The sequence below is a fragment of the Rhyacophila brunnea genome, unplaced genomic scaffold (genome assembly GCF_057557595.1).
Source record: "Rhyacophila brunnea isolate RB1 unplaced genomic scaffold, BYU_Rbru_1.0 scaffold_4, whole genome shotgun sequence".
Taxonomy (NCBI): domain Eukaryota; kingdom Metazoa; phylum Arthropoda; class Insecta; order Trichoptera; family Rhyacophilidae; genus Rhyacophila; species Rhyacophila brunnea.
Genome location: NW_028233068.1, coordinates 27,648,883 through 27,676,867, shown reverse-complemented (window position 1 = coordinate 27,676,867; position 27,985 = coordinate 27,648,883). Strand labels below are relative to the sequence as shown.

Below are 27,985 nucleotides of genomic sequence, written 5' to 3'. Positions count from 1 at the left end.
AAAAGAAGAAAACATTTTGTTAAGGCAATTCGGTTTCCATTTATTGTTTGTAAAATAGATCACATTTGACATTTTAATATTATTTTGATGTGTGTATTCACTAAACGAACATGATATTGTAGTGTAGATATACTTAAGCTAATATTAAACATTGAGTATTATTTAAGTATATTATGTGATGAAGTAAAGAGGTGTCCTTTAGCACTGTGTTGGCTTTTTTGTTGCCAATCTGCAGATGACTGATTTCAAATCTGTCATGGCTGCGTTTTGATCTTCTTGGTTGAATTTCTGAAACAAATAAAACAATGCAGTTAAATACAGTAGACTATTACCCCTCTTTACGGCTGAAGCCTCGTTCCAGGAGAGTTAGTTGTAAAGCAAAATGCCGTATAATGAATCATTTATTTCTATACAATTTACATAGAATCAGTTACAACAAAAATTTGTCATTAACTATTCATAATCTCAGTTTTTAGTTGAAATAATATTTACGTCACAAAATGCATTCTTCATTATGATTTATTTGGAGTTGGATGTATGTTAACTCTTTGTTCGAAATGAGAATGCGCTTTTGGCAAATCTTACGAGGTTAACTGTTAGCCAAGTAGTTCTTGTCATGTGTCAATTGTCAAAATTGTGCGGGTGTTCGTGATTTGTTATTGTTCTGCGTCTGGTCCAAATATTAGCATCTGCAATTGTTTATTTGCCCAATTTTTTATACATATACATACAGTCGAACTTAGTTATTACGAGGAAGATGGAACTGACTGAATTTGCTCATTATAAGCGGTACTCGTTATATCAGAGAATAGGTATTTTTAAATGAGTGTCACATAACAAAAAGTCGAAAATAAAGAATCTGAAAACCATCGTAAAAATCCTAGAAACAAACATGGCCTTCATAAACTACAGAAGAAGTTGTTTATTGTATTGAACGCTTGTAGGTTCACGGACTTTACAAACCTTGAATTTTTCAACCATGTGCATGGATACTTTTTCATTAGTGTCGGCGAAAACAACAATTAGACACTTAACTAGTGTCATAGACTTAATCCGTCCCCCGGCGGCATCCTCTCCGATCGGATTTTATTGCGTAGGGTCAAAATATTTTTAAATGATCGGCCCATTAACAGTATTTTAGCTCGGTATATCCAATAAGTTGCTCGTTATAACAGTGAATAAATGTATGGAGAAAATCATAAACCAAATGTCAACGAATGCTTCCTCATTACATCCGAGATCGTAATAACCAAGTTCGAGTGTATATATTTGTGCGTCTGAATAGTATTTTTAAAAGTGACCTCCCATTATGTCTTAAGCGTAAAATGTTCAGTCAATCTGTGCTACGAGTGCTCATGTATGAAACATGGACTCTTAGTGTAAGAGAAAAGCAAAAATTATGAGTTGCGCAACGTGGTATGTTTAGCATAACACGGAAAGACCACAATAGAAACCAATGGTAGAGGAAGCAGACAAGAATATGTGATGCGATAGAAAGAGCAAATACAGAAGAAATGTCGCTCGACAAGTGGGCAATCTCTGAACAATTAATGCCATCATACGGTGGTACCCAAAGATCACTGAACACAACTACAGGGATGCCCTAAAACCTGCTGGATAGACAAATGTGGATGCACATGACAGTGAAGAACTAGGGACCGTGAAAAGTGGAAAGAGCTATGGGGAAGTCTTTGTCCTGCAGTGGATTGACCTCAGCTGATGACGATGACATATAGACAGCCAGAGGGGAGTAGAGATTCCCTGGAGGCTTGTTATATCATGATGTTGTGATATTTAAATTGTACAGCTTATGAAGTACTTTGATGCTATTGATGGATGCTGCTTATTGGAAATTAAATTCAATCAAAAGTCTTCATTAAGTGAAATCAATCAGTTGTATATTATATAGATATTCTGAATGAGGTCGATTGCAAAATTATGATAACGTGTTGCCAACATAAATTGTCCAGTGTTCGGATTTGAAAAAGTTCTCTGAATTATATACAAAATGTTAGCATGTACCGCCCTCACTTAATGTACAACTTATACTGGTAGATAGCATTAATGTAGGTAATAAAATAATCATTGATTGATACAATATTATCAACTGACAAAATGTAAATATATGTTACCTCATTGAAGATGACAGTTGGTACAAATGAAAGATTTGGTCGTAGAGCAGCAGTCTTGTCTCCATAGTAAGCGAGGATGTCATCTCCTTTGGTGCCGTTAGCGCACGATTCGATGGAAGCAGCTTCCACACCCAATCTAGTGGCACACTGCAATTGAAGATAAAGACAAAATGATAAAATGAATAAAATATGTGATGTCTTCGTAAATACATTTTTGTTGTGAATATTCAATGTCGTAATAAGTTAACCCATAGAAGAGAATGGTAACATTATCTGTAATATTTACTTCATTAAGAGCGGCATCAGGGTGCTTGTCAGCCATCAGACAGTTGATCAAGTCAAACTTCTTCTCGTCACTCAATTCCTTGCTCTTCAGGGCACAACCTTGGATCTGAAACATCGCATATTATCATATAAATACAAATTTTTCTTCAGTAAATGACATCCAATAAAAAATTACATTGAAAAGATAATTACTATAGTTACAATGACAAAGTTTAATTGAAAAATTGATATTATTTTATAGATTTTTCTCATCATGAAGGTTGATACCGCCTAAACCATGGCATCCTCAGAGGATCCAAGGCCACGAGGCCTGAATCATCATTGGGCTGATTCATGCAAACATGAACAGATCGACTGCGAGGCAAATTTCTAGCCCGTAAGCAAATAGTACCTAATTATTAATATCATTTTTTTAATATTATTACCTACATTTCATCCAATTTTGACCAATATTGGAAGCAAAGTTCCCAGCCATACAATGTACCTAGCACCTAGAATATCTGATTTGAGATTACTTTGAAAAAAATATGAATTTGTACCTAGTTCAAATATTTCAAAATATGTAGCTAACAAGCAAAGAAATGCAGAAGGTACCTAGTAATAATTCCAAGAAATTCACAGCCCCTTTCCAAAGCATGTACCTAGAAAAGGTCTGAAATATGAGACCTGAGGTACCTACTTACAAGCCAGGTACATATGCCAGAGGCTGTTTTTGTCATTTGTCAGAGATAGAATAATTGTGAATTGTTTGTTGGGTATTTATTACTACCTACTCTGCCCTACCAGCCCCTATTAGGGTCATTCGGTTTTCGAACTCTCGAGGAGCGTGACGTCGGCTGTGGCGCCGCGCTCCCGGCGTCACTGCCATTTTAAATTTAATTATTTTTTTTTAAATATTTTTTTGTTAAATATTTTGTACGCTGTACTTTATTGTATTCATATTCCGAACAATAAACGCCCTGTTTTCGCCTGTACTTCCGCGTTGTCAATCAACACAAACATGTCCCCGAAAGAAGCAGACGATACCACCGTGACTTGACATGACATTACATCATCAGGGGGGTCCAGCGCATTTACCTACACCCCCCCCCCCTTTCGGAGGTGACATTTGGCCCCCCAAGGCGTGGGGCATACGCCTTCTGATCGTGATCGTCTACGATTAGGAGGTAGGCGGAATTTCTTTCGCCCGAATCCAAGCCCTGAGAAGCGATTGATTGACAACCGGAAGAGAGAGCAGCGTGTGGAATTGTGGGAGATAGTACAGCGTCCAGAGGCTTGACCTCTGGTGGCGCTCAACTTGCAAGCAAGCAGAATCATCAAGCCTTCAAGATGCCGCCTGTCATGGATCCGCCGCAGTTAGGAAACTATCGCCGGCCGACTCATCGCGCATCATCGGTAATCACGCACGAGGATGCTGCCGAATAACAGCACGCCAGACCATTTCAAAACCAAGGACTCTCGATGTTTCCCCGACCAGCTGTATCATCAGTCGACCCTGGCCCACGGACGGATACGTCGAGGAAGTTCCTGGCTCCAACTGTCTGCGAGCCTTGGAATCAGCCCTGGCCCAGACACGGGACACCAAAGTGCGTAGTCGATGCCACCGGCGCGTCATCTACCACACTTCGGAAGAGCCAAGCAGCCTTCTTCAGCAGAGAAAAGCAGCCTCCAGCAGCAAAGCGAGCAGCCTAGCAGCATCCTCAACCAGCCGTAGCATAGCGTCATAGGTTAGGCAGTTTCAAATAGTGTTTGTGTTTGAATGTGGTGTAAAGACAGTTTAAATATACAACATTTTAGCGTCAGTTTATACCTAGTAACCTAAGCCTGTGTAAAAAAACCTTAGCCTGTGTCAATTACGTGTTAGCATAGTTTTTTTTCATGTAAAATTGCCTGTCAGTGTGTGTAACTGGAGGCATGGCAAGCAAGCAATCAAAAAGTGGTCGCGTGGTATGCATCTGGGTGAAGTGTCGTTCGATCTTCGGACCGGCGTTAAGACAGGCTGGGCGCGACGCCCTCCTCTCTCAGCATCCTTACGGTAGGTCCGAAAAACTGTGGAGTCACTGACCGCGAGGCGTCAAAGTGCTGTATTCCCAGTTTGACCGGCCACCGACGGCTCGGAGGGGCTTCGATCCTTTAACGCAGGAGTTGCAACCACCCACATATCAAGCCGCCGCATTGTCCAGTTACACACGCTAAAAACTTTGTATCGTGGTCGATCTTAATCGGCCCAATTACGGTTCAGGGCCTTTCCCAGAGAGGTCGCTTGATACCGCCTAAACCATGGCATCCTCAGAGGATCCAAGGCCACGAGGCCTGAATCATCATTGGGCTGATTCATGCAAACATGAACAGATCGACTGCGAGGCAAATTTCTAGCCCGTAAGCAAATAGTAATTATTAATATCATTTTTTTAATATTATTACCTACATTTCATCCAATTTTGACCAATATTGGAAGCAAAGTTCCCAGCCATACAATGTACCTAGCACCTAGAATATCTGATTTGAGATTACTTTGAAAAAAATATGAATTTGTACCTAGTTCAAATATTTCAAAATATGTAGCTAACAAGCAAAGAAATGCAGAAGGTACCTAGTAATAATTCCAAGAAATTCACAGCCCCTTTCCAAAGCATGTACCTAGAAAAGGTCTGAAATATGAGACCTGAGGTACCTACTTACAAGCCAGGTACATATGCCAGAGGCTGTTTTTGTCATTTGTCAGAGATAGAATAATTGTGAATTGTTTGTTGGGTATTTATTACTACCTACTCTGCCCTACCAGCCCCTATTAGGGTCATTCGGTTTTCGAACTCTCGAGGAGCGTGACGTCGGCTGTGGCGCCGCGCTCCCGGCGTCACTGCCATTTTAAATTTAATTATTTTTTTTTAAATATTTTTTTGTTAAATATTTTGTACGCTGTACTTTATTGTATTCATATTCCGAACAATAAACGCCCTGTTTTCGCCTGTACTTCCGCGTTGTCAATCAACACAAACATGTCCCCGAAAGAAGCAGACGATACCACCGTGACTTGACATGACATTACATCATCAGGGGGGTCCAGCGCATTTACCTACACCCCCCCCCCTTTCGGAGGTGACAAGGTGAACTGCAACTCTGCTAGACAGAATGCAAAGAAATTTGAAGGAGAAAAAATTTCTAATTACTCTGTACATACAGTCGGTGGGGTGCGGATACACCGCAGTGAGATAAGAAAATTATACCTTGTTTCCGTAGCATTCTTTCGGTCCATGTTGACAGTCGAACTCCCATTTGCCATCCTTTTTATTGTGCTGGGGAAATAAATATGTATATAGATTCAAAAGATCAGTAGCATTTTATAAGTAGGCATGTTTTAATAACAGAAATGCAAATTTATATTTCTTCATAAATCGTGAAGACTAATACAATGTTACATACCTACTGTATATTGTTAAGTATTATAGGGGGTTTTTAAATTCCAATTTAAACAATTAATTTTTTCTATGCAGAAAACTTAAGTATGTGATGCATACATGATATATATATAATTACCACATTTAAATAACATGCTAATTATATCTAATGGCCACCTAATGAAGACACAACAGCTGTGCCGTCAGCGCTGTAAGGACTAAAAGATTGTTTAAAAAAATACATGAGTTAATACATAATAATTATTGTATTAAATTTATACTAACAATGGCCTTTCCGTATGGAATGAGTTTGACACGGATGGCGCCGTTCATTGTTTGCCAGGCGGGGTAAAGTTGTTTTGTTATAAAGGACATACTGTCGGGACACAGAGCCTCATAGTACACTGCAACTTTCAACTATAAAGAATAAGAAAAAACAATAACATTAATGTTAGTAATAAATGTAAGTATGTACAGTAGAATCTCACTTCCAGTGATCCTGTAATATCTGAAGACATTTTGGTTTTGCATAAGTTACAGGGCATAGGTTTTAATCAAAGTTTGTATGTCAAAACAATCGCTGATAGGTAATAAATTATGTTGGTAAACAATAGTAAACACTACTTTTTGTTACCCATTAAATTTGACTGATTTTTCAAATCCTTATGCAGCAAACATCATCTTCATATTTTTTATTTTCCATTTTTCTATACAATTCACTAATGCGGCACCATCTGGTTTTATATTATAGTGCCAGATTAGTGAGAGTCTACTACATTATTTGTAAATTGTAGCATTTTGTCATGTTAAATGTATGATACCCAAATGTTTTGTATTATTATATCGCAAAGGCTCTCATCCCTTTTCAAATGACAAGATATTATTATTTAATTGCACATCGTTTACCAACCTTATTAAATACTTCAACTTAATTAAAATTGAGAGCAAATACCTAGTATAAATTAAATTGTTTTTCAGTGTTGTATGTGGGAAAGGTAATTAATGGATTGTGTTTAATAATACTCTATTACATTAATTGAAGGCGTCCCCGGGAAAGGGGCCTATATAATACATCATGTCAAAAAGTGATTTTATTGAGTAAAACGGGCAAAGTTTTATTATTTTAACTGCCACACTTTTTGAGATATTAGCAACACTAGAATGCTTACCTTAGAACCTTTTCTATATCTATATTATGATTATTTTATTATCCAAAAAAAAAAAATCAATGGTAAAGAGTGTTTTCATGAACACAATTATTATCACAGATATACTCCAAAAGTCCGCATGATCGAATAAAACCTTTTTGTCCACTCCTGAACAATTTTGTTTTTGCATATAGACCACTTTTCCAGGGACGCCTTCAATTATTGTTACATTCTTATGTTGTAGAAACAGACTCAGTAATAGCACCGAACTCGAAATAAAATCATTGATCTACAGGCCGGCAGTTAAGAATGGCTTCTTCTTAAACACAGTAAATTAACAGATAGAACAGGTACTTAACTAAAATAATTAGCATGCTCACTCCTAAGCGGAATATATGGCTACATGGCGGAGAAAAGTATAAATACCATAAAGTACATATAACCCATTTTAGACTTATGCGTGCAGCCACGTCCCGTCGGGGTAGGCAGATTGAGCATCGCTTGGGGGCGGCAGTTACTCGAAGGGCGGCAAATCGAGGAGAATCATTTGGAATATATTATAGAAATAACTAAAATTATTTGCTGCCATGTTGTACAATAATAGCATAGTGAAAATGTTAAATATAATAATCTGTGTATTGCCAAATGGTAAAAACCAAATGTGTCCGGTGAATTGGGTGTCTAACATAATTACCTACCTCTTATTATAGTATATTTCGCTTTTTACATCTAAATTTAATTTTATATATTTTAGTGGTATTTATTTTGTTAGTAATGTATTCATACAACATATTCTTAGATATTGGAGTCATGAAAGGATGATAAAAAATACTGTATAAAAAAATGGGGTGGCATTAGGGGCGGTATTTTGTCTAGGGACTTCACTGTATGCGTGCTCTGGTCCAATAGCTACCCAATCTATTTCCCTTTATTTTCAACATGACTCATGAGAATTGTTCCTTTGCATAATAATGTATTACCGACGATCACTCGGCAAAAATATAATTGTAACCCAATTTACGTTGTTCAATATTTTCTATGCATATGCATGCCAATGATTCATACTATCTAAAATAGTTCAACCACTGTAATCTGCAATACCATTTATTAGTTAGCCACTCAATCAGTAGGCAGGCATGTTATACCTACTACAGTTCATGAACTTTTGTGTTGTGTACCCAATCAACAAACTGTCTTCTGTTCATATCTATCTAATTTATTATACTAAATAATATTTAAATTACATTTCATTTAATTATATTTTTCTACTTTTGTATTTGCTAATATGGACATAATTTATTATTGTAAATTAGAATATATTGGTGTAATCTGACTTACTTTATCTCCGCTGTCACTTTTCTTGTGTTTGCAAGAGACCACTGCGATTGTGCAGATCATGATTGCTACGAAGAACTTCATTTTCGTTTATATCTGAAAATAAAAAAGGAAAAATAGTAAGATACATTTTGTGACTCTATTATAATTCGATATCTTCCAAGGCTTCGAACCGGAACTGAACTGAAAACTAAAAACCTGAAAAAACTTTATTTTTGTCAGAACGAAAACCGGAACTGAACCGAAAAGATATATCGGATTTTTCGGTTCGGTACATGTTCAAACACGCGTTTTAAAAATGTATGGCAACGGGCTTTCATACAAGTACCATAAATGTTCTAAATTATGGCGTAAAATCAATTTTTACTAAAAATAAAAACATTTAAAAATTAATCACTCGGAGCTAAACCGAAAACCGGAAAAACCGTTATTTTTTCGGAACGAAAACCGGAATCGAACCGATATAATATATTTTTGTACTTGAACCAGAACGAAAAAATAACGGTTCGAAACCCTGATATTTTCAATTAATAAAATAAGTGTACAAAATTCGTAGACTTCATAATATTATTTTCTGTGGATAAAGTTTTAAACTGTGTGGGACTCTATTAAAACTTGTACTTATCTCGTAAATTACAGTATTGGCGAAACCTTGATTCAGTACCAAGGTCCAATATACTCAGGCCGCGGTACGAAACTGTAAATATCGATCTTAGTGCTAAGACACAGAACAGATTAATAAATAGAATTCCGATAGCCTATATCCCAATACACTACATTTTGACGCAAGGTTTGAATGTGTGAACGTGTCCTACGAAAATGAACAACACATTATAGACGTGCAATAATGTGTGTTGCAACCTTAAAATACACCAATATTGAATGAGCATCAGTGCATAAAACGAGAGCAGTTGCCAGAACGAAATATGAGTACAAGCGTATTCTTGACACGTGTTTAAGTTTATCCCATATTCTTCCACACTCGAGATCGGTTGCCTGTTTCTCCACACCCGTTAGGTATGTAAATTCCCGTTATTTCTGAGTTCCAGGTGCTAGTACGTCGAATATTTTTTTTTGTAGAAAATGATGATAGCTTCATATTATTGAAAAAAAATACATTAATTAATATGAACGAAACATTCAATTCGAAGTTACACAATAATTAACACTACCATCGGAACTCGGCATTTAGTGCCGCGGTCTGACTATAGACGGCCTTGGGTGTGTGCCTAAGATATGATAGTTTTTTGGCAAGGAAGTTAGATACACTCTATGCACGTGGTGTTCAAAAATACTAGCTTTGGTGGCATGAGTGCCGTACCATGTTATGCAGGGTTGGCATGGTATATGAGGTAGTGATTGGCGATAACAATACTGTGATCGTCAAATGCAGTAATGTCGCCATAAGCTGTTCTTATTGTAAATAGTGTGATTGTTTTTCTCACGGCCACTAATAAGGTAAAGCATTGCATAAGGCCACTTAAGTATGACTGTGCACTTGTGGGTCTATTCTATGCTTATCGACCGCTAAAGTGATAAAGTGAAAAATATTATCAAACTTAGGGTAGGTTTGTATCAAAATATTAGCACTTATTGTAACAATTACACGAAGCCGGTTTTTATTGTTGCAATAAGTGCGATATTTTAACAGCAGCAAGATAGGTGCTGTTAAAATATAGCACTTATTGCAACAATAAAAACCGGCTTCGTGTAATTGTTACAATAAGTGCTAATATTTTGATACAAACCTACCCTAAGTTTGATAATATTTTTCACTTTATCACTTTAGCGGTCGATAAGCATAGAATAGACCCATTGGTCCTAGTTTGAAAAGAGATTGAGTAAAACAGTACACGAGGAAAATTTTGTGTGAATTTCGACCATGTCCGATCCTAATAAGATCATAATGGGCCTCCACAGAGTGGAGGTTAGTAATAACAGATTTTGTTTTTACGAGAAAAGGATGTCAGCCACTTGCTCAACCTATTAGGTACATACTCTGACTCATACACAAATTGAAAAACAATATTATGTGCACTTGCCAGACCCAGGATTCAAACCTGGGACCTACGGCGTTATAGGCCGACGCTTACGCCGCGCGGCCATCCTTAATGCAGGCAGGTAATTAACTAAAATTATATTTACCTATTGCTTCGTGTAGATTTTGTAAAAAAAAAAACTACCTACATCAAATAGGTAGGTATCATCCTACGTAGGTAAATATTTAAAAAAAATAGTAAACTGATTTGATCTGTTATATTTATGTACGTATATTTAATAAACATTGAGGTACCTACCTGCCTACCTATTTGTTAACCTGCATTTAAAAAAATGGATGTGTCGCATAACATACTACTCTGAAACAGGTTTTGTAAGTATGAAAATTATCGCGTGCAAACAAATCGGTTCAAAACAACTTACACGATCGTAGATCCCTCGAGGCTAAAAAATATTAAAATAGCAATGAAAAAAAAGGAAGAAGACACTTGCTATAAAAAATATCTTTCAGATATGAGTTCGTGAACTCTGAATATAAAAATAAATTAATCATATATTGTATTTATAGAAATGAATACTATCGCTAATCACGATCTATTAAAAACAATTTGTACAGGTGGTTATATTATTATTATGAATATAATAATGAGTTTCCTATTTGATAAAGGTCGCGAAATTGATGATACTATTACTATGGCATTGTGCTCAGGGTTGGGATGTTGCTCAGCGAGTGGATAACCGAATTACAGGGGTATCCAAGGGGTGTTAAACCCCCACAGGGCCGCCCTTAAACCCGCTGGGTCACTCATCCATTCGGCGAAAATGCGTGGCGGTGAAAACTAGGTGGGTACCGAGAAGAGTGGGATGAGCTAGGAGATACCCAGCGCTCGAAATGGACCGGAGCGTAGCTACAGTTCGTGAAATCTCCATCATTATCGCTTCGTCTCGTGGAAAAATTAAATATTGCATTCCATTTCGTGAATTGTATTACTTCTCTTCTTCTTCCACGGCGCTACATCCCGGGGTGGGATTTGGCCTCCTCCACAACCGCTCTCCACTCACTCCGGTCTCTCGCCACACTTCTCCAGTTACCGGGTCTTCCTATATGAAGCCAGTCCACTTCTACGGCGTCAGCCCATCTCCTTCTTGGACGGCCTCTGGGTCTCTTCCGTTGGTGTAGCCACTTCGTCATGATCCTTGGCGCTCTAACTTCAAACATTCTCTCCACATGTCCCGCCCATCGTAGTCTTTGGGACTTACAGTATCTTATGATTGTTTGCTGTTCAATCAGCTCTTCCAACTCGTGGTTCATTTTTATTCTGTAGTTCCCATTTTCCAACGTGGGTCCAAAGATTTTGCGGAGTATTTTGCGAAGACAGCTAATTTGTTTTCCTCGTTTTGAGTTAAGCACCAAGTCTCACAGCCATAAGTGACCACTGGCCTTAAATTGTTTTATAAATTGGAAGTTTACTTCTTCGGCCTAGAATTTTCGACCCCACCAGTCGCTTGCAGGCATGGAATTGTATTACTAAAAGGTAAAAAAAATAATTCGACAACGTTATGACCTAAACTAGCATTCCACAAGTTTAAAGACAGTTAATACATCTAAGCTTGGCAGGTATATTTCAATATTAATACATCCCTACAACTATTAAGTACATAAATATGAAAATATTTTCGAAAAATTATCGAGCGCTCCGGTTCGTAAAATCTTATATTTCGAGTGCTGGAGATACCTTATTTTATATTAGTGATTAGACAATACTGAAGCTGTTATGAATAATTAACACATAGGTACGTACGAAAATAAATACATATTATTTCCAAAATAAAGGGACCAAATCAGTTTTTTGACAATTATAAAATTATTTCCTTTTATTGAAAAGATTTAATTATACGTCACTTATCTATGATGCCTGGTCCAGCCAGACGAATATACAATTCTATAATCGAACAATATTTTCAATCCGCGGCGGAATATAGATAAACAATGTATCAAACAATTCTTATAGAAATATTTGTAAACAGTTTGTATACAAATGACGTATCTCGGTATAGAGTAGGCATGAAAGGTTTAATTAAAGCATGTGCAGTGCACGCCTATGTATACGTGGGATTTTTGTTTATGGAGAAATATGCGTCAAGAAAATTGATACATAGTTTTATTTGAAATTTTTTAAAGTAATTATTAGGTAAAACGATGTATTTCGTAACCGTAGCCGGACAATAGTAATTGTTGATCGTGCGGACAGATTCAAAGGGTTATTAAAAAAACTATTAATGGTAACAGAGCATTTTCATGAAACCTACTCTCTAACAGTGGTAGTGTCAGGTATGTGGGGGTCTGTGGCATTAACGGGTGTTGAGGCACCCTTGTGAAAATTTTACCTGTGCGATAAACCGCCATCACAATTTATATACAATACATGATTAATCGTAATGTTGTCAGGATTTTTTTATAATCCGACTATTTTTTAAACTAAGTTGTTGATGATTGATAATAATTGTATTCGTCCCTTCATTTGCCGCCCTTTACAGTGTGTGCCGCCTCTATGAAACGCATGACCTGCCTATCCTAACGTGGCATCACTGGATTGGGATTTCTTCTTTAGAATATAGAATAATTGTATGAGTTATATCAATGGATTTTTCTTTAACATCCAATACTGAATAGTTCTGCAACCTTTAAATAAATTAAAAAGTGTTAAAACATCTCGGAATTACAACATAATATTGCTCTTCATATGTGCACGATAATATGTAGCTCCGGTGGGGTCAGCATACAACATAATATTGTTTTAGATTGAATTATGTACCTATCTATGATAGACTTCGTTTTTGGCCTCAAGCCCCAAATGCCCTGATGATGAAGGCCAGCGATACTCGCACACCGCCGCGGTATCAGCAAAGTTGGGCCACTGTGCGTCATTAAATTCATTATCACGTGCGTTGAATGTCAATAAGATCCACTACTGTTTGATGCAAGGCAGGTGCCATAAAATTTCAGTTAATAAATTTTGTTTTGTGATTAAAAACAGGTTTCGGCATAATTATTTTATTAATGTAATATTAGCAGATTTGTATAATTATAATATGTACTGTGTATGACTGGTGTGGCTATTATTTTAGTAATATTATTTTGATGAATAATGACGGGGAAATTGTATTACTTCTGCAACATGTACCTATACATCCACTATTGAACATAGGCGAATAACATTGATGTTCTCTTCCGCATCCTATGGAGTCCGACAGTTTTTGTGGTAGCGTTAGAAAAGTTTCACACGGGGGATTCGTGTATCTGCCATGGATATAGGGTATACATTAATATAAATTAAGTCTTTCATATGGAGACACTCGTAATTACTAAGTCAAGTCAGCAGTGACGTCCCTAGACAAAATGCCGCCCCTAGGCAGCGTCAAAATGCCGCCCCATTTTTTTATCATCCTTTCATTACTCCAATATCTAAGAAATGTGTTGTATGAAGCATGGCCCCCTCATCCTGAAGCGGGCCCTATGTTAGGATTTTTGCCCCCCCCTACCTATCGCGAATGATAAAAGCAGTGTGACGCTCTACAGTAATGTTTTCCAAATGGTGTACGCGTTAAAATTGATGTGTATATTTAGTGTTTTTTTGTATATTTTAATACATACACTTGAATTGTGGAGTTTTTGAGTATCGCTACACAATTATAAATTGTATTGTGTAACCATATAATTTTAAATAATAATTATCATTATTGAAGGAAAATAACGCCGCAGGCGAATTTTTTGCTATTAGAGCAAATTTGTGATAAGTGTTTATCTCACTTATCGAGCCCGAGCCCCAGGTTAGAGCCCTGTCAGCCCCCCCCCTTGTGGGGGCCATGGTTTGGATACATTACTATTAAAATATACACCTACCACTAAGCTGAAACATACAAAATTAAATTTAGATATCAATAAATAAATAAGCGAATAAATATAATATTAAATAGACACTTACCCAAATCACCAGAGTCTGAGATGCCATTTGGTTAATATGTCTGACACATTTGGTTTGTATCATTTAGTAATACCTACGCAGATGTATTATTTTCACACCATTTTTTCTATGCTATTATTGTACCCTACAACATGTAAACAAAATAATTTTCCTCATTATTTTTTAAATATAAACCTAAATTTAATCATAAATACATTATTAATTAATAGTCTCAACATTCAACCGTTGATGATTGAAATAAACTACAAATCCACACTATTATCAGCAAAAAATATGTTTACAAAAAAAACGACTTAAAAGAAGGTATTGCACAGTATTGTATTCACAGCACGATAAATATGATATAATCTAGGTAGATACCTACTAGTGTACATTTTTATTACAATTAGATGGTACTTAACGTAAATACCTATTATATGCACGAATACTAATTGATTATGTCAAATGTCAATAAGGATTAATAATCATTATGAATAGGTACATCCGGCAACTTTTAAATCTCGCGAATGACTGGCAAAAATATTTGGATAAATTAAAAAATACGGTATGTACCTATCTACCTATAAATCTCTACCATAAATTCTCCTTGTTTCGTTACCAACGTTGATATAATACCTATATAATATTATTTTCTTTTAATAACTATGGCGCGACATAATTATTAGTTTTTGCGCAGTATACCTACCACTGTTATGAAAGGAACTCTTTAATCTGAGTAAATGACATTAAATTATTATGACTGATTTATTATTCGTTTGTGATGTTTTACATTTATAAAAATATTCATAATGTGTATAGGCGCCAAGTTTATTAGCATTTGTATACGAAACCGAGCAGTCAAAAATAAAATAAAAAAATCTCTAGTGGAGCGTGGTGACATCATACTAAAATGGCTGCGAGTACCGACTGGGTAATAATAAAAAAAAGCATCCGGAACAAAACATCTCCAAAGCTCTGGTTGTAATATAACTAAGTTTAGGTAGCTATTTCTATATAATACCAAATGATTCTCCTCGATTTGCCGCCCTTCGAATATCTGCCGCCCCCAAGCGACGCTCAATCTGCCTACCCCCACGGGACGTCACTGCAAGTCAGCATCCGGTATACATAATATCGAATACGTGAATCCTAAGTGTAAAACCGTGATGAGAGCCGGCGCTGTAACTGCGACATGTAAACATGCCTGGTCTTATTAGGCCCGTTTCAGACGGGATACCGGTGTCACGCTCGATATAATATAGGAGGCCTTTGTATTCGAATAAAGGGGCCTTTGTATTATGTTTATGAACTCCCCAGAGCTAATGAGTGTTAACGCGTTAGCGTGTCCGGTACACTTTTACATCGGCCGCTACATTCTCAAGCCGCCGATACACTTGTTTTTATTAGCGCAGCTAGTTTTATGTTTTAATTTATAACGCGAAATTATGCATTGACTCATTAGCTCTGGGCGTTAATAAACATAATACAAAACCCTCCTATATTATATCGAGCGCGACACCGGTGTCCCGTCTGAAACGGGCCTTAGACCAATCGGACCACACGCCCTAAGTTCCTCCGGGCAGGAGATTGTCATTTCTCAACTTTTATCGTTTATCGAGAATCGATTTTTTTTCTTGAAAATTCGAGTTAAGTTTATTGATTTATCAAGAATCTCAAGAAATATCTATATTCAATATCAAATTTTCTACCGGCCGAATCCGTTTGAGATCAAATTCGAGACATTTTTCTTTTATAGTTAAAAAAAAATCACCAATTTAGAAAATTCTATTCCGGTTCAAAGTCAAGTACTTTTCATTTTTTTTCCTCAGTTCACATTTCAGACCAACAGGCGGCTTTCTTTTTCCGTTACAAATTACCTTTTTTATTGTGTTTTTTCTAGTACTTAACACAACTACAAAAAAACTACAAGACAACAGTTGGGTTTTGATTTGATTGATTAATTGATTGTAATAGTCAAGAAGATTGTTTATTATAATCGTAGAGTTCTTGGAAAATTTGATAAAATAAAGACGTCCCAGGTAAGGTACCTACAGCGTCATTTGCACTGCCAAGTAGCATCCAACAGGCTTCATTTTGTTTGCTCTCTACATTATGTCGGTAGTATTCTACCATACATAATAATTTCGTTACCTTACTGCCTAGGTATATTATTATTTCTACATGGCTATCTAAAACCGTCACCGTCAATATGCAAACATCGTATGGAGGCATTCTGTTTTAACCTAGTACAGTCGCGAGTCCAAAACATTTGGCATTGAGTTGAATGCTGCTACTAACTGGCTACAGCCATTATCATTCGGATAGTGGACTCTCAAAAGCACAAGAGTTAATTTAATAGTATGTATCTTTAAAAAACAAAAAATGAGTTTATATATATTTATATGTATAATCTACACGTCAGATACACATCTTCGTTTCAAAATGATTTCAAGTTGTACCTACCTATAATAGTATTTTGATAATTTCTTATACCTACTTAGTTTTGTTCTGAAAATATTCGTAACATGAATCGTGTGTATGACAACGGCTGCCAACGTTATTCGAGAATCGACATATTTTTATGCAAATGAATTTCTACATAAGGGAATTTCTATTATGTATATAATATTTTTTATGAACCGGATGAACAATATATCAAGAATCATACTCACACACGATATTAAGATAACTATAGTTACAATAATTAATATGTTCACGTGTGCATAGTCATTTTCATTTCTGTCACATTGGACTCTTATACACACTCATTACAAAGACATATCAAGTATTTTCAGTCAAGTACTGAGGACGTTACAGAAATCGTTTTTAATCCGTACCAGCAGCTACTTATTGATAATTATCAAAAAGAATAAATTACAATTCTTATTTCTTGCGTTAAAGCGCGTTGACACGGTCCAAGTACTATCCAAGTACACTTGGACCAAGTGCCATCCAAGCGACAGCTTCATACTAATTATTCCTATCCAAGCTATTCGGACCGCGTCCTACTCATACAAGTTAGCTTGGATAGGAATAATTAGTATGAAGATGTCTCATACGAGTGCGCTTGGGTGGCACTCGGTCCAAGTATACTTGGATCGTAATTGGACCGTGTCAACGCGGCTTTAGCCCATGAACTCAGCATTGTGAAATAATGAAATAAAAAATAGTCCGATACGCAAAATTAAGAAATATACTAATTCGACCCTCCCCCCAAACCAATGAGATAGACAACGGATGGATCTAGGCGCGCGGTCACCCACTTTTACCTCACCGACGCCCCCATCTGACCGGTTTACCTACTCTTTATTCAATAATAAATTATTTGTATTATTAAATCCGACTAAACCCGAATGATCGGCAACGATTGCTGATAAATAATTGTTGCAAGTGCCTTATTTTTACGTTACATTAACTTCGGAACCTTTTGAGATATCGAGATGAAACTACCTATACTAAATTAATATTGAATGAAGGTGTGTACATTTCTTCAGTATTGGTCCAGCAGTTTTTAATTGTGACCCGTGTGAAAAATAAAAAAAACTATAATATACCTACCTACCTATTATAGCGCTGAGCAAAAAGCAAATATTTCGAAATCACAGACATACACTTAAATTTTATTATTAGTTAGTTATTAGTGTAAGCTACGGTATCTACCCGTCATTATTTTTTTAAAATCAAAATGAATATGCAGTCATGCATAACAAGGAAGAGTCGGTTAAAAAAATCGACCTTTAACAAGATTGGATTATCAATAATCATCATTGCTTAAAATATGATTTATGGCTTTTCTTTTTCGGTTCTTAAAATATAATATTATGTTTTATTGTTTTTTGTTGTTGTGAAATGAGTGTTATAAATACCTATAGTAATTAGTTTTCAATCTGAAAATTCTTTTTCTTTTTTGAAAATCAACGAATTCTATCAATTTGTAAAATTTGTTTCCGTAGCTCACTTCAGCATCAAATCTCAAAACGAATGGTGTATTTATTTTCCTAGTAACAAGTTAAATTAATCAAAAGAAAACCGGACAGTACCGTATATATTTTTTAATTTAACGTGTTACTAGGAAAATAAATACACCATTCGTTTTGAGATTTGATGTTGAAGTGAGCACCGACAAACTAATTTTACAAATTGATAATACTTATATGTATGTACGTTTTTTACTTTAACTGTATGACGAACTGACAATAAAATTATTTACAAACCAAACATAATAAATTAATAATTATTAAAGTCATTAGTAGGTACAGTAAAAAAATTCCAAGTTTGTGTAGCAACGATGACATTTTTGTTTTGTACACTTTAAGGCTATACCTCAGTTGAGGCACGGTCTAAAAAGATCGTGGCTAGGCGATGCGCGGATTGCGGGTCGCGGGTGCAAATGACGCATGCCAAACGAAATATAATTTGTCATATAAATCCAACATGCATCCATTTAATGTTCTGTTTATTGTTCTATTAGTAACGATAATAATATATTCATTGACATGTTTTCTTTTTAAAGTAAATGGGTAACGTTTTAATCATATTGTTCATTGTATATTATATTATACTTCAAACCATTTGCGACTTTCTTTGACGCAGATAATGCAACCGATTCGTCAAAAGATTTAAAAGGGGGCCTCGAAATAGTTCAAACTAGTCACACAATTATTAAATTATACAAAAATCTTAAAAATACGCGTATTTCTAACCAATTGATTATAAACTAATTACCTGCAGCGGTGCCCAACCCGTTGCTCGCGTACCGATTTTTTCAAAAAAAGGTCATCGTCCTATGTGTGGCTCGCCTAAAATTTATAAAATCTTAATTTGCTCGAGATAGACTAAATGTTGGGCACCACTGACCCTAAAGCATAACAAAATCCCTGTAACTTATATCAATGTGGCCTGTAATATACCCACTCAAATATTAATACCTACGTGCCTATTTGCACACAAAAATAAACTACTACAATCTTAGACTATAGATATAGTATTATGTATTAGATATAGTAGAATAGTACCTAGGTATTATGTGTCATCATTGAAATCTTCAATAATAATGGGATTGGGGAAATCACAGAACGGATTAAATAAGTAGAATTCCAATTGGCTATACCCCAATACACTACATTTTTACGCAGGGTTTTGAATGTGTGAGTGTCCTACGAAAATGACCCACCTTCAAATAGACCAATATTGAATGAGCGTCAGTGAATAAACCGATAGCAGTTGTCAGAACGAAGGACAAGCGTATTCTCGTCACGTGTTTAAGTTTATCCCATATTCTTCCACACTTTAGATCGGTTTTCCAATTATTTCCGAGTTCTCTGGGGAAAATATACAATGTTATATTTACTAGGTACATTATGTACGTTGGTAGTTGGAATTTGTGGTTTTAATTTTATTTCTTATCGTGGGGTGCCTCAAAATCATTCAGTGCCTCGGGGCTTCAAGACCCTGAACCCGCCACTGCTTCAAACAGTGTATACATGTAAAAAAATGTATCGATATAAATAAAGTTTAAATGCAACTAGATACCGTACAGAAAACATTAAATATTTTACTTTGTTTAATTATTCGGCTTGTAAAATCATTTATGAATGATGTCTGGAAGTGCCTTTATTGATAATGTCGAATAATGGATATCAACCGAGGATAATAATTAATACTGACCGAATGATAGCCCTAAATAAGAACAAGACCTTGAAGACATTGTTGCAATTTTTAAGTAAGACAATGATACTTTTATGTCAATGAAAAAAGTGTTTACCTTTTCACATGATTGCGTACGAAACGCGTAAATTGTCTTATAATAACAATCTGTTATTATTGTGCTTACAGAAAAAAGTAACTCGATTATAATTACACGGTGAATAGAGATTTGGTTTACGGACTGAAGTGTCCCTGGTTCTCTTTTATGCAAGGTAAACAATATAATAATTATACCTGCATATATATTTAAAAAGACAATCTAGATTACAGATAAGTATGTCCCTACCTTTGTCCTTAATTAACATAAAAGATAATAAGTAGAAACCTTAAACTAACCGTGGCAAAAGTACAGAAATCTTTTTCTGACATTTCAAGGAAGTATCTACCTAGTTAATATTTTGTTTTCAGCAAACAAAAACTTTTAACAATGTTACTATTTGTGTACAGCCGTGGTATACGAAAAGGTCAGCCATGTTTTCTCTTCCTCATAAACTGTATTTTATTATTCACCCGGGACAACATAGCATGTTTCATTAACTTGCATAAGGTCAATATTGTGGCTCCACTATAAAAGCGAAAAGAAAATTAGTGAGGTTTTCCAACTAAATGTCACAGTTTTATAACAGGGGCTGCCAGGAAAACGTATTTTATTTCCTACTCAGTATGCGAGTTAATTAATTTCATTTCGTGTCATTTTACTATCCAAAGTATAAATTTATGATATTTAGTCATTTTATGATGGGCGTATTTTTTGTTAATTTTTAAGGGAGCGGGAGGGGACGGGATTAACAAAATCTAGTGGATGCCACTAACTTCCGCATTTACCCCGCTCACCCTTGACCTTCTCCGGGTACATACCCCATATGCATACACTCCGCACTTTGATTTTAGCGATGAACATCGAGCCTGCAGGTCTACGGGTGTTCACCTACGAACTATTGCGAGTAGTCCCATCCACGTGTGGTTATCGAATGCGCATGCCAATTGCAACGTAGGTAAACTCACTACAAATTTATAAGACGGTTTTGTGTAGCTTTTTGTGCTCAAAAATAATAGTTTAAACTAAAAGATTATATAGAATAAAATTTAATTAAAATAACTGATAATACTGACTATTTATATCTGCCAATGAGTAGCCATATAAAGCAAATTCTATCGGATAACAAATATTATGTTGGTGTTATTGACCGTCTTAAATATTAATTCACCTCTACCTAGTAACAAAAACAAAGTCCCTATTCAATAATAATTATTGAAAATTGCAATGATGAGAATTGCAATATTAGTGGTATATTTTTATGTGGTTATGTTATAGGCCCTTAGGATGTTAGTTGTAGGGAATTTGTTTATACTTTTGGTAATGTTTTATACTAGATGTCTAAGAAATACGCATATTTTTATAATTTTGGTATAATTTAAATATTGCGCGATTGTTTGAACTGTTTCGAGGCCGTCGATTTGTATATTTTCATGGCATTTAAAATATTTAAATAGCATAATATTATACTATGTTCAATAATAATTAGTATCGAACAATGTTTTTATCTCTCGTTGTAAAAAATAAAAGTTTAATTACCGACATACATACCGATTGATAAATATGATAAATTGATAAAGTATAAAAGGACTGTTTTATTTCCTCCTGATTGTTTTTTTTAGAACGGACAATACCGTGAAGTTATTTTCTTTATATTCGAAATATTTAAATACCAATGATTTATGTTCAATAACAATTATTATTGAATAATTTTTAGTACTTACTTATCTCTTATTTAAAACAATAAAATTTTATTACCTGCATACCAATTATGCTTTCTTTGTTATTGGCATTTTTCAAAACGGACGATAGTTTATATTTTATTTTTGCATTTGAAATACATAATATGTATTTAAATATAATATAAGACCTATGTCCAATAATAATTCTCGAATAATACCAATGCGTATGATAAATATAAAATATAGTCAATATATTTTAAATTCCTCTTTCAATGAAACGTGAAAATATTCACAATAATAATAATAATTGTATTATAAAACCTGACTAAAATAAATAACTTGAACGTGAGTAGGTAAGTACTCAAGATCCTTCTCTGAAAAATAAACATACACAGGTACGTGACTAATGAATTATTGAGTTGTGAGTTTACTTTAATGTGTATAAAAATATTATAATGATTGCAATGTCAATATTTGTGTAATGGTCGTGAACTTCACGGCATGTTACAGCAACATTTAAAAGCAGTTAGTAAACTTTTGACCTAGTCTATAACTTGTTTAAGTATATTATAATGTATAACTGTTTTCGAACTCTTCGATTTAATTATTTATGAGAAAAATAATAATTAAAGCCTGTTACCATTGTGAATAGAAATATCAGCTCATCTAAGTATTTTCTTGACACGTTTTCATTGTTTGTGAATTACCATAACGTTCATAAGAATAAAAATACAAGGTACAAAGAAACAGTTAGGTATGTTTTTCTTTCCAACCGGATAAATAAGTCGATAAATAAATAATAATTTACAGATGAATATGCAACAAAAATTTTATATTTCATATTAGAAATAATTCAGTGGCGAAAGGTGACTTTTGGAAAAAGGTAGGCTGTGGACATCAGAGAAAAAGAGCACACTCGTCAGGTATACTTACGAAAAAAAAGATACAACAATATTACTACTGATGAATAGTTACACACTTATGACAACGAGACACTAATTCGATGAAATTTCAATACCTCACTAATGACATAAAATTGAGCGATGAGTTTAAATTATATATTTTCCGAAACATTAGATAAAAATAACTTTTATTTTTAAAAACAATCTATATTAATTATATGTGATTGAATGCCATAGATTATGTTTTTTAATTATCATATTATTAATTATTTTGGACAAAGCTGCAGTCGTAGACAATAATATTATGCGCAAAGGTTTTAGGTTTCGCCATCGAAGACTACCGTGTTGCATACATTGCGGTAGACAGGCTGAGGTCACGTAATATAAAGTCCATACAAAAAATATCATCATTCCTCGCCGAATAATCCGATAAATACTTTAAAGACGGATGGCGCGCTGTGGCATATTTTTGACCTAAACCTTTGAGAAATGATTGTGTAATCTGTATAATATATTTATAATACATTCCTACATATACAACAGATGTCGTTGACAAATTAAATCTTTAAAAAGGCTTTAAATAATTGCTGATCTCTTCGTCTGCGTCTTCGTCTTCACCACCGGAATAATTATTATACAGCACCAGCGCATACAACAAATATTCAAGGAGACTGTTTAGATACATAATATTATAAAATTTTATATATTTATAAAAAAATACATTGGCATTACAAATAGGAGATTCTAAAATATCTATCAACGCTACGATATAATAAATATATATACGGTGAAGGCATCCTCTAATTTCTTTCACCATCTACAGTTTTTATTTTTTTCTGACACCTATCTCCGCCATATTGGTGTATGCCGACAAATAATGCAGTCATACTGCATTATTTGTCCAGCGGTTAATAATTTCCCGAGAATAATAGTAGATATTATAAGATAAATAAAAACAAGAACAATACTAGAATTGCAAACATTTGATTACTAAGTGGACAATTAATAGTGGTACGCGATGTGATAGGTGAATCAGTTCATATGGATAAGATTTATAGAATTTTCTACACAGAAACCAACAATTTTCCATTTCGTCTACAAAAATTTCGATATTAATTTCACATACCTATACCGACTCAACAAACAATAGATACCACGTTCGATCCTAAGAAGGTCACGTGGGCCTCAATGGTGTGGAGGTTGTATTAACAGTTTTTTCGTTTTTTTATGAGAAATGGATGTTAACTATACAAACACACATTGAAAAATAACATGTGAATTTTCCAGACTCGGGATTCGAGTCGGGTCGCGGGACCCACGACATTATAAGCCAGACACGTAACCTGTCGACCATTGTGGTCATAACAATAAACAATACCAACTCAAAAACTGAAAGATATAAAAAAAAACAATACATAAAATGGTGCCCCATGCGATTTTTTCTATACGTGGAAAAAATTGTTTTTTTTTTACAAAATTGTTACAGGGAAAATGGGATGAAATCTTCATCAGGATAGGTTAGTTTTTCTCATAATCTGGTCATGCGAGCATGAAATTTTCTTCTAAAATTTCCCACGATCTCTGGGAATACTGTGATAAACTGATAAGAGGGGGTGGTCGTGGTCTCGATGGGCATCCGCATAATATTATGCAGTAACCATAAACAACCATAAACTCCAATGACTATCGTACCTACTTAGTAATTTTGTATAGGTACAAGTACGAATGTCTTTGGGTGGTTTTGTTATAGGCGTTATATACTTAGGGTAATATTGTGTAGGTACGTAATTTGTGAGAAATGCGTCTTTATTAAGACGGTACTTCAGTGAAACGGCAAATAATTTTCAACTATAGGTGCGACGAAATTTCGGGACTGGCTGGCAATAGGAGTGCGAAAGTCGAGTTGTGAACACGCCAATTTGTTTCGTGATGGCGACGGGGGTATTAATTCTTAAATCGTGTAAAGATGACTAAAAAAACGTTACCCATTTACTTGAAAAAGAAACATGTTAATGAATATGTTATTATTGTTACTAATAGAACAATAAACAGAACATTAAATGGACGCATGCTGAATTTTTATGACAAATTATATTTCGTTCGGCTCGCGTCATTTGCACAATCCGCGCATCGCCTAGTCACGATCTTTTTAGACCATGCCTCAACTGAGGTATAACCTTAATATTTTAGTTTAATTTAATATCTGTACGACCGGTTTAAACTATTTTGAGGATCCCTTTCTGACGAATCGATTGCGTCATCTGCGTTAAATAAAATAAACGCTTCACGTGAAATAGTAGTGCAGAATATACAGAAGATATAAAACACTCTTAGCCATAACAAGTAGGTATGTACTCCTATCGTCATACATAATATCTGTATAAATACTTATCTCATACAAGTACCTAGTTTCTTCCAGTTAAATAATAGCCAGATAACTCAAGTATCAATCCAATAATAAAATTATTGTGCACTTTTGATAACAAAAGTGTGGTGAATGTGGAGTTTATGGTTTCATTTTGAAATCTCAACACAGTTTCTTTTTTCTTGTGGGAAAATAGTATAATATTCGACATCATTCAAAATAATAGCTTTGCGTCGAATTCCAAATTATTAATCAACCGTTTACTTGAATCCGCTATACAGAATTCCGTTTAAAATACTCAAAATATAATTACTATTAACAAAAAATTTACAGATTAGTTTAAATACCATGATCAAGATCGTTGTTTAGTCACGTCGATGTTTGATGGTTTGGTGGCCTGAGATCGACCTGGGAAATTGTATGGCTAATCGGCCCAAAAACTACATAGGTATACCTACATAATAACAATAAAACATAAGTATTACTACCATGGCCCCCACATCCTGAAGCGGGCCCCCAGGCTAGGATCTTTGGCGGCCCCCCCAGCCCATCGCTATGGATAAAGGCAGTGTGACGCTCTACAGTAGCGTTTTACAAATCGTGTAGGTACGCAGTAAAATTAATGTGTACCTAGGTATATTTAGTGTTTTTTTTATATTTTAATATATCCATTTGAATTATGGAGTTGTACCGTACAACTACATAGTTTTAAAAATAATATTATTGGAAGGAAAAAGGCGACTTTTTTTACTATTAATTCAAATTTGTGATGTGTGTTTATCTCACTTATCTGGTCGACTCGCCTCGCCGGGCCCCTCCTGAGCCCGGGCCTCCAGGCTAGAGCCTTGTCTGCCCCCCCCTTGTGGGGGGCATGATTATTGCTCAATGCCTATTACACAAAGTATTGACATGAAAATTGAAGAATCCTATTAATTATCGAATATTGAATTGCTCCGATGGTGATAAAACATAACTAGACAGTCTTCTTTAATACATGATTGCCTATTTGCCGAACACAGAGAATTTTTTTAAACTAGTTAAAAAGAATTCCCGTAATTTATTTTAACATAAATTGTTTAAACGGGTTATTGCGCTAACAAAGGTTTCATTTTATAGCGACAAAACACACTGCGAGTGGCCGTGCGATGGCCGAGAGGCGTAAAAAGCACATGCTTTGCGCACGGATCTTGCAGTGTGCTCCGCCACTAATGGTTTTCAAAGCGGGAGTTAAGCCGAGTTGCCATTCTTATGACGTTACCAGCTCCAATGGTGTACACGACTTATGATCTCAACCAACAGTTTCAAATATCTGTGATATCATAATTATGTAAAATCTATACATGCACACATTGGCTTGTTTTATTGGGGGTTCATCGGCCTACCAGGATTTCTCATTGTTTCCCGTGCGGACCAATTCGACTCTGAGTACCTATATAATATAATATAGCAATAGGTAATAATTATCTTACTGTATCTACCAACAATATTAGCAAATAACCGTGACTAAAGGCATAATATTATTATTTATATATGTAATCTTAGTTATTGATATTCTGTAAACAATAATAAACAATGTAGTGCATTCAAAATAGATTGGTTAAATAGAAAACAAATGTTTTCAGGATGGATATAGGTATAAATGATAAAAATATTCGTATAATAATAAAAATAATATAATCTTTAGCTTAGACTATAGATCTTTAGTGTTGTATGTAGGTATAAAATATTCTATCTGGCATCTGGGACAATAAATTAAGTGTCTATAAATAGCTATCGCAGAACCAAGGATTGGAACAAGGAACCTGGATTGCTTCTGGCCTCCTAAATAATGTCTGGAAGTTGTGGAATGTTTACCAGACATTATCTCAACAGAATACCTCGTTAGCCCTTCGCGACTTTGCATATTTTATTGAGTGTAATAAGGCTTTGCGCCTAAAACGCAGTGTTCAACCAGTGTCACGTAATCAGATATGCGTACAAAACATGGACCATCAGTTAGTAGGCGGATACAGAAACAGAATAGCTCAGCATGGGAGGTAATAGAATGATTGAATAAAGAAATAAACAAGCGTAGATATGCGATATTTGCTAAAAACCTAAAATCGAAATGAGCTTGAGACATTAGCTACAATAAGAGACAATCGCTGGACAAATTTATACCTACTTGAGACTCTTAGACTTGAGTGTAGGTACATATTATTATCTCCATGTTAAAAAAGAACACTTGAGGGGAAACGCAAGATTTTTCATGGCATAGTAGCTAGTTAATGTACTTACTGCTTTATGGTATTAAAAATCTAAAAGTATCTATTAGGGATGAAAATATGAATAGACCCAAAAATTGAATTATCCCTGAAAGTACAAAATGTATGAATGTAAACATAACATGGACATCATATTGCTTGAAAACAATAATTGTTTTGTGTACCTATGTACTATTAACTGGTATTATTATTTCAAAATTTTCATGCGTCGATATAGTTAAATATTATTTATGTATAAATACACCATACATTATTGTCCAGCTTCCGAGACAATAAATTCGGATAAATTGCTAATAAATTGTGACAGTATCGTCTGGTCTTCGAATTACGTTTATTTCACAAACTGCATTGTAATGTTGCACTGTTACAAACCAGTTTTAACACATATTATTTATATTTAAAAAAACCGTTAGGTATGTTTTAATGATAAGTTTGTATCTACTAACTTGTTATCGTATGTTGTCTATAATAATGAAGCGGCAAACGGGTTTGTCGACTATCAACTGCCTTAGAACGTCCGCACCACAAGACTTCTCCACTCAAACTGCTTTACACTACTTTACAGAATGCAAAAGATAAAGATGGCTATGATTGGTACTAGAAGACATTACTCGTACTATAATGAGATTTTAAATTTATGGAGGGGTACACGATATCGATTGAATACTGTATATATAAAATTTAATCTTATTATGTAAGTAAGTACTTATTTTTCTTTTCAATTAAATACTTTTATTAAATTAGATTATAATAATTAAATAATTGGTT

General features: G+C 34.9%; 1 protein-coding gene across 1 annotated transcript; it reads right to left on the bottom strand.

Annotated features, from left to right (window-relative positions):
• Positions 1-14: 14 nt before the first annotated feature.
• LOC147067191 (gamma-interferon-inducible lysosomal thiol reductase-like protein) lies at positions 15-27,763 on the bottom strand. Its single transcript, XM_085954913.1, has 7 exons — positions 27,664-27,763; positions 8,302-8,394; positions 6,101-6,232; positions 5,645-5,713; positions 2,419-2,523; positions 2,133-2,279; positions 15-288 (listed from the first exon to the last, which is right to left on the bottom strand). Exons 2-7 carry the CDS (start codon positions 8,380-8,382, stop codon positions 199-201), a joined length of 624 nt encoding a protein of 207 aa, XP_085811039.1. The 5' UTR covers positions 8,383-8,394; positions 27,664-27,763; the 3' UTR covers positions 15-198.
• Between the last annotated feature and the right edge of the window lie 222 nt (positions 27,764-27,985).

Coding starts and splice junctions, on each gene's coding strand:
- LOC147067191 (XM_085954913.1), bottom strand. CDS start 8,382: ATGAAGTTCTTCGTAGCAATCATGATCTGCACAATCGCAGTGGTCTCT. Junction 5,714..6,100: donor TTCCATACGGAAAGGCCATT/GTTAGTATAAAT, acceptor TTATTTCCCCAG/CACAATAAAAAGGATGGCAA. Junction 2,280..2,418: donor CTGATGCCGCTCTTAATGAA/GTAAATATTACA, acceptor CTTCAATTGCAG/TGTGCCACTAGATTGGGTGT.